The 8,906-nt window shown below is 36.2% G+C and overlaps 1 protein-coding gene across 2 annotated transcripts in view; it reads left to right on the top strand.

The window, feature by feature from the left end:
- Positions 1-4,859: 4,859 nt before the first annotated feature.
- Positions 4,860-8,906, top strand: part of LOC144636228 (uncharacterized) — a 46,530-nt gene continuing 42,483 nt past the window's right edge. For both annotated transcript variants that reach the window (XM_078495385.1, XM_078495384.1), the window contains exons 1-3: positions 4,860-5,183; positions 5,344-5,432; positions 5,635-5,746. In XM_078495385.1, coding sequence (XP_078351511.1) covers positions 5,139-5,183; positions 5,344-5,432; positions 5,635-5,746 — 246 coding nt within the window. In that variant the 5' untranslated portion in view covers positions 4,860-5,138. The remainder of the gene's footprint in view (positions 5,184-5,343; positions 5,433-5,634; positions 5,747-8,906) is intronic.

Genomic DNA, 8,906 nt, shown 5'->3' with positions numbered 1-8,906 from the left:
TGGATCACGTGACGTGTTAAAACCAATCGAGCGCGAAAATTTTTTGATGTATTATAATACTCAATAATGGTATGGAATTGGAACAAAAGGAATACATGAAATATTACCATAGCACAGAGTTCAATTGGTAAAACACCCTTGGGTTCAGAATTCAATATTTAAAACTAAAAATACTAACACGATTACTCCATTTTTCAGAAACAAAAGAAAACAGATGAATATAAATGGATAAAAAAAGAACTTGAAAAATTTTGAAGGAGTTTTTTTAAAGTAAACGCGAAAGGTTGAGATACGAGCCTCCGAGAAAGGCTACCTCTTTTGGGGGTGTAAGCGACCCAGAGAAGACATCTGAAATTAAGGCAGGCTTAGGTTGAAAATAAAACACGGTGAGAGAAGAATATTCCCCATTCTCTTATGATGCCATAGAAGTACAGTTCTCTTCTGTTTCGAAACACCAGTAATAGTTAACTGAATATAATAGTAATCCGCCGTACTTATCTCGTAATCTTGTGATCCGTTTTACTGTACATTCGCAGACAGATTATATACACCGGGCGTCAAAAATGCCGCTTCAGAGTTCAGACGAGTGTAATGTAATTTGTAATATCAGACGAGTGTAATGTAATTTGTAATATCAGACGAGTGTAATGTAATTTGTCGCTGGTATATTAATAACGTGATTGACATCTAACCGAATCACATACGTAATGGCCGCGTGGACTCTCTCAATTGAAATCGTAAAATATAGATCACTGTATGAAAAGGAGAACTTCCTCAAATACCGGGGTGTCTGTTCTCTTGGCATCAACGTCTTAGAAAGTTGCACTATTTACCAGTTGAAAAATTGTTCACAGAGTTCAAGAGTCGCCTTTGTCCTTCCACGTGGAGTGTGAATGGTGACCAATGGTCCTGATGACAGCCACGTCAACTGAAAATGTATTCGCGAAGAACTTTGCACACTGTTTCAAGACAGTCCCAATTTTAACCAATAGCTTTTCAGTTTCTCTTCTGCCTAACAAACTAATAGTTTGAGGTTTGCAGAGGTTTACTTGAGTTTAAAGAACGTAATAAATCCGGCATCCTGTCTTAATGGATCGATAATTGACTCTGACTAACCGCAGAATTTATGTTCCGTCTAAAGAGTGGAGCCAGTAGCTTGAAGGCTTCTCCACTGGTTAAAACAAAGGGCTGATTCATATTGGCTTTCGGAAGACACAACATAATATTTCCGGTTCATTTTAAAAGTCCATTCATGAATTATCAGGTAAAACGAGGAATGGTGCAATCTGTTTCATTGTATGATATAAAGGAATATCAGTAGCTAAATTGACACAAGTTGTACATGATCGATCACTCCTATACAGAAGAAATCTTGCACCTGTGTGCCCAACGGCCGAAAAGGGATCTGGTGCTTTCTTGGAGCAATCGGCAGAAATTTCGGCGACTACCATTGCCTTTTTGTTCAGCACCTTAAGGTTCCTGCAATTTTGAGAGAATTTTCAAATATCCGGACTCGAAGTGTAAATCGCATTCCCATCGATCAGCCTACGATTACCTCCCCCCACCCCCTCCCCACTGGCGATAACCAATACTAATTCAGACTCATGAAGGATTGAGTTTCACGTGTTAATTTAATTTTTTTCCAAACCTTACCAAAATCCATCTTAATTTCTGTGGATGCTTTAATGCTAATATTAATGCCTTCCCCTTAATCAATCTTTAATTGCAGCATCAAAATTGAATGAAATAAACAGTAAAAAGATGTATTATGCTTTTTCATCAGGAAATAAGAGATTCCAAAATCCACAAATCCTGGATTAGAGCTAATCGGCTCTGTCGCATTGTGGATACCGTGACTGATTTTGAGAAAGAACTCCCACGAAAAAATTTTATATACCATTCACGCTTCTTGTAGTTTTAACCGTTTGTCACAGAAGGACGAAGAAAAATAATAAGTTAAAATAAACAAGTCTTCCACGAGTTTATAAATACCTGTTTTTTTTTTCCAGAAGCACAAACCTAAACGCAAGCAATACGCGAGATAATTCATGTTTGTTACAGGAAGCAACTTTTATCAAACACACTCAACAATTCCGGATATGGCAATGGTGTTTTACACGAGATGATTTTTGACGCAACATTAAAAATTCGTACAAAAGAATGTTGCAATTTTTTTTACAGCAGTACAAAAATTAAACCTGAAACATGTTGCCGCGCCGCAACAAAATGTTACGTTTAGCGCGCAATGCATGTTTACACAACATTGATTTTCAACGTTAAAAATCGTGATTAAAGATTGCCCCTTGTAACATCACGTACCTTTATAGAGTACATACAAGTACAAACAATGAGAAACAAAAGTGAAAGCACAAGAATTATTTTTTTTACCCCTGTGCTTAGCGCTTGTACCTAGCTTGCGTTTTACAGTGTTTGTATAGCCCCGTGAACTTTCGCCCTAATTATATGCTTGTGCTTATACTTGCGTCTGCATCAAAAATCAGGCTTAGCATATTTTTCAAAGGTGAAACAACAAATTAATACTTGAACACTCAACCCTGCATTGAAATTGGGCGCTGTAAAGACGATTTAAAATAATGAGCAGACATTAAAACAGCAGTCATTTCCGGTGAGTTTAAGGTGGCTCCGTAGTTATTCCAGGCGCACTCGTCGATGTCAAACTTTGCGTTATAACTTTTTCAGCTTTGACGCGATGGCTATGAAACTTTGGGAAAACTTTCGCCTATCATTCAGTAATAATATGATTTTTAAAATTTGATTTCACTGGTGAAAAATATTTTCAATGTTACTGGCGTTTAACTGGACCCCACTTTTTGGACAAAATCGCTTCCAGTACAAAATTTTGCCGATATATTTTTGCTAAATTTCTGGAATCAGCTTATATTCACCTAATACACACCATAGGCAAGTTTTAGAAAAATCGTTGGAGCAGAAGTCCGGAAATGGAATTCTTGTCAGTTGTCACCGTATATGCATTACAAATACTCCGTGTGGTGAGCTAAACATTTATGTTCTAGCCCATTTTCTCGCGATTTTCTGTTTCTTGTTGCGTATTCTTTTCAGGCCGTGACATGCACTTCCTTTTTCAGAAGTGTTCTCAAGTATAGAGGAAAGGCCTTGCACTCTACTGACTAATATCCTTTCCGGAATATTTGAAACCGCGATAAAAATAAAAACAGGTTCATGCATCCTTACACGGTTTGATTATTCTTTAAGTTGATACTCCAGCTAATAGCTACATGCTTTTTCTATTTGAAGTACAGTCGGAGCTCTCCTAACGGACACTCTCGTAAGCGGACAGCTCTACTTACGGCCACCTTGTTTGAAATCCTGTTTTAACTCCCATACAAACTCTGTATTTTTACATTCTCGTATGCGGACATTCCCGTAAGCGGCCGCGGACACTTGCAGAGATTACGATTTAGACTTTTTCTTTGTTTTTTGCTCCCGTAAGCGGACACCCGGCAAAGGAAAAATTCTACTAACAACCTCTGTATCTTCACATTGCCGTACGTGACAATGATTTTACAGTAATTACAGTACCATATTTCAGTGCTTGTTTTGTCGTCATCCACGTCCGTCCGGTTAATGTTAGCTGGGCAAGCTCCCGTAAGCGGCCATCTATCTCCTACACCTCTAGTGGCCGCTTACAAGAACCATTCTCGTAAGCGGCCAGCTCCAGTTACGGACACTTTTCTCGCGTCCCGAGGGTGTCCGCTTACGAGAGCTTCGACTGTAGTTATGTATATAGCTGGGGCTGGTACATTCTGTATGAACAGGTGATCTTGAAGTCTGCATTTGTCACAATCATGATGATCCTACCACGCTTTGAAAAGCTAAAAAAAATAGTTTTGGGAAAACCGCTTTGACAGCTACTTACGATTGAAGCAGTATAAGGACGCAAAGACCTCCTTTGCAAAACCTCAAAGATCTGTTTGTGCGAAGTTTATGAATTGCTTTTAACGTCACTCAAAAGTTGAGTCAAAGAACTTGATGTGCATCATAAACACTAAACACATTTTAGAGTCTTTTTTATAAATACTTGATCGTAAGGGATGCGAATCTGAATAGTATATGAACTTAGATACGTGGAATTTGATTTTATAAACATGCAGTTGATTTGTCATGTTTCATTTATCCATTCCACATTTCTTGTCCGGTAATCCATGCCATTCCAATTATTTTCCTATTCGGTTAGTTAAACTGTCATCTTAATGACCGAAATTATAAAATAATAGAGCTGGATTTATTTTCCCGAACATATGTGATACAAGCAGTAGAAAACATAATAATAAATTGACGTTAAAAAATAAATGTAAATGTCGCGACGGGCGTATGCGTAAGGGCGCGTATCAATTTAGGAAGAATAGATAATTACTTCACCACTTCGGAATGCGACGGCCTTTTTAATTCCTATATTGGGCAAACAATTGTGACCGTGACGATTCGGAAACAAATAAGACTCCAATACTGTTTTTGTTTGCAGCGAGAAATTTACTTGTACATGATAATAATATTTGAATACCCATTGGTTACCGCTGTCAATCAAACGCAAACTGTAACGCAAAACGCCGTTGCGCACAATCAGCTCAAAATTAGCCCAAGCGGGGCTCCCTCGGGGAACGAACACAGCTTTGTTTGATAAATAAGAAATGGTTACTTACCGAAAAAGTGCGGCAATTAACGAATGGAAATAAAACCTGTTAAAATATTTCCTGGCTGTGGAAAATATGTAGCCATTACGGCTGAAGGTTTTTTTGAATTAAAATTCTAGAACAATGAATGTGGTAACACCACCCTAGAGGGGAGTAGTTTGTCGTATTTAGTCGCTGGCGCGCTAACATAAAATTAGTCGTTTTGTGAAAAGAAAGCAAAAATTCCTGATGATTATACGTCCGGCGTGTATTTCTAAGTGACTGAAGCGTTTCATATGGGTCTACGACTAGATACACATTCACGAATGGTACATTTTTCGATCCGCAAGGTGATATTTTGATCGCTTTACTTGTGTGAGCTTCAATGCTTTGAAAACGATCCGACCGGTGGTTTTGGCGAACACCGTACCGTTACTGTACTTCTTTGAGAATAGTTTGCCGTGAATTTGTGAATCGTGTAAAAGCATGGCGACTGCAGAAGGATTTCTCCAAAGTCCGCTTGTTGTTTGGGTAAGAAAATCTTTTCTTTTCTTTAGAATCGTTGTGTTCGTGCGATGATCGCTGTTTGCAAACAGTGTTGATAAAGTACAGGTCACTTTGGGCAATGATGAACTTGGATCGTACGATCGAGAAACTATGTTATGTCTAACAATATTTCTCATTACGTTAGGCTAATAATACTTTCAAGGGAAGTGCACTGATAGAGTCGATCACTGACTTGGCTGATGGCGTTTTTCTCAACGAAATTATGATGGACATGTGAGTACAATTCATCGAAGTTTCTCTTCGATTGTCTGTGAGTGAGTCATTCACGTTTTAGTTTGAAGAGCGCAACGGGAGGCAAATTTCTCAGAGTTTTCTCGCAAGTATGGTTATTAAATTCTCTTCAGTTTAAACTTAGGTATTTTGTGTTCGTTAGGGTGCTAATAATTCCGTTATTATTTTATTTTCTTGCTCTCAGCGATCCAACTTACTTTACGTTGACGCGTATCCATCAAAATGTTTACGGAGATGTGAATTTGCGGATGCAGAATTTGGACACGCTTGTCAAACACTTGAAAAGATATTACCAGGTACGCAAAAAATAATAAAACTTTATTTAGTACTGGGAAGAAATAAAAAGAACATGCAAGCGGCGTTGTATTGTGCGTAAAAGCCTTTCCTAATGCATAAACTTATGCTTATATTTGTCTTAAAACAAATCTTCGGTCGTTTTATAATTGTGCGCAGTTGTTTTATTTTAAACTTTCGTGTGTTTTCTGTCGGCACTGCCCTCATCGCTCCATAAAACCAAGTGTATTTATATTTCTTACATGTTTCACATGTTTCAGTGAAAGGTCAAGAGCGTAGACACATAGGTAAGGTTTTGGGTTTTAAGCCGAAACTTTCAATATTATTTTTCATTGGTATATTTTGAAGTTTGCGGTCGGCGAGATGGATTTCGAATCGACGTGCAAACTGCAGCCCGATCGTTGATCATGAAAAGTTTTCCGCGAGCCATAGCGATAATTCTAAACCCGCGTCCAAAATAGCGTGGAATTATCAAGATCAACCTGTGTTGTGTTCTAATGTCGTGAGGACAAAATGAGATCTGATTGCCTTGTTTTCTGTTCGTTTGTCACGAATGTTTATTGCTTTTGTTCGCGAATTATGAGATATTCTTATGCTGATTTCGAGTCTATTTCAGCGCAAACGTTCGCTTGTTTCGCTGTATGCTGCACCGTAATAAACCAAACACCAATGGTCTCTTGCTCATATGCTTTAGTTTAAGCTCTTCTACTTTTGATAAGCTATGAAAATATGATATATATTTTTATTGTCGTGCGGTAATGACAGATCGTAGACATTGTACATTATGTGACATAATTCACGAGCCGTCCCGTCGATTTGTTATTGATCCGGTCAGTTTCTTGACTTCCAAATCGCGGGACGGTAAATTGATGCTTACCACAAAATGTTAAACGCGTCCACTGCAAAAAATGAAAACTAAATTTAACATTAGTCATGTTTTGTAAACGTAAACAAGGATAATATTGCAAATAATTAACAGACAAAAATTAAAATCTGGCATGCATAGATGGTTGAAATTAACTTGGGATTTTATTCTATTTGTGAATGGTCAAGTTAAAAATTATATGTGGAGTATGTGTTATCTCGGAAAAATTAAAATCAGAAGTATGAGTAGGCGATATGCAGATTTATTTCATGGCAGTGTGTCAACAAGTGATATTGTTCTTCAACATTCAAAGAAGCTGTCGTTTTGAGTTCATTTATTGGATATTGCAACTCTTTCAGATAGATTTTGACAGCTGTTGACAGAAATGCTAATAAGGTGATCAGTTAATGAAAAACACACATAAGAGGCACATTGAATTATTTTATAAAACACATGTAAGAATTATATGTATTATATTTTAGTGGACGTGGTTATGTTAGAAATAATAATAAAAATAAAATAATATTTTAAATACAAACTGAATAAATGTAAGTTAATAATGTCGAAAAAATTGCTCTTTTTGCGTTTACAATTTATTCAAGCAGTCTCTTTTTCTGAATAAATTTAATTTTTTGCAAGGTGCTTTCTTAGTGTAAATAAATTTGCACAAAGTTCTACTCTATTGGTTAAAAAAACTTGTTCTCGTTAGGAACTAACAACCACTAAAATTTTGTTCTTTATTTTGTTGTCACTCAACGCCAATTCTATGCCTGTATTGTTTTGTGGAAACAAAGATTATGTCTTAATTTAAATGCATTATTTCAGTAGTTTGCTATTTTTTTTTATGGCATCATCTGGACAACAGACATAAGTTAATCATGCATGACTGTTCTTGGAAGAATATTGTATAATTATAGTCTTGTACAGTTTTGTGGTTTATTTATAACATTCATAGCAATGTAACATGCAAAAATTAATAATAATAATAATAATAATATCATTTATTTGGACACAATAAATTTTACAGCTGATGTGGTCGTGTATAAGTTAACAAAAATAACACTCAGACAAATATGAATACTAACTAAACTTATTTACATGTACAATATACAAGATATCAGAAAGAAAATTTAAATACTACAAGTTTACCTCAATGCAGTTAGCTGTGGGATCATTATCATACCATAAAATGCTGGTCATAAGCCCCCTCTCCCCTTTCCTGCCTCCACACTTTTAAGCCCTTATTGTTATTTACCCATCTTCAGCTAACAAAAATGTTACTCTTACTGGTTATAAGCCCTTCAGGATATAAGCCATCCTTGGAGACCCAGAGGCAGTTATTTGGGGGAAGGGAAAGTCTGTACTGGAAAAAATAGCATTCTTGACTTTTCTACACCAATTTTTTTTCTGCGTAAAGACTTTTCCCTCGCCCCTGCTTCCTTCCCCTGGGTCTCTGAGGATGGATATATAAGCCTCCACCTCATTTTTTTTTATATTCCCTTATAACCTCAGAACACTGCACTTCAAGTAGAAATAGGTTCTAATAACTAACTAAAGGTTATAAGTACAGTGCAGTTCAAAATGTTTAAAATTAAAGTGGCTTGCTTACAACACATCCCTCTGCAGAGGAGTCATAAAGTTGTTTCATGTTAGCTCATATTGAAATGATTTTTTTATTTCACTTATACATGTAAGCCCTTCCAGGTATTAGCAAATTTTAAAACAAAAAAAGGAAAACACCAAACTGTACCAAGGGTAAAATTCATATTCACCTCAGAGTTGGTAATTAACAAATGTATCTGAAGGAGTATATTCTCTTGGTTGTTTTGCACTTTAACCAAAACATCTCAGCAGGCTTCTCACCTTTTATTTAAATTGTCGCCTCAGACTTAAATTTATAAAAAGTTTTACTTAGTTATTTGTTAATTATATACCAAAACCATGATTATTCACATATTAATATAACCAGTTAGTGATGGCCTGCCTAAAATATCTTTTAATGTACATATATATAATAAATATTCTGACTTTCTGCTGATATATATACCGGAGGAACTATTATTTTAATTAACCACATGCAGTACTTGTTAGTGAAGTTCACATCCTGCTGAAAGTTCTGGGCACATATCCAGGAATAGAAGCCTCTAAAGTGTCAAACATATTGAGTTTGTTTCAATTGTATTTCAGTTGAAAACAAATAATTCATTCATTAGACACTGTGGGCACCTCAAACTATTGTCAAAACAATTTAATAATACATTAATTTGTATTTTGTATGTCAGTAATGGTTTTAACAA

Source organism: Oculina patagonica, chromosome 13, assembly GCF_052425735.1.
Source record: "Oculina patagonica isolate OP01 chromosome 13, crgOcupat, whole genome shotgun sequence".
Classification (NCBI taxonomy): Eukaryota; Metazoa; Cnidaria; class Anthozoa; order Scleractinia; family Oculinidae; genus Oculina; species Oculina patagonica.
This window is presented reverse-complemented; position numbering and strand designations above follow the sequence as displayed.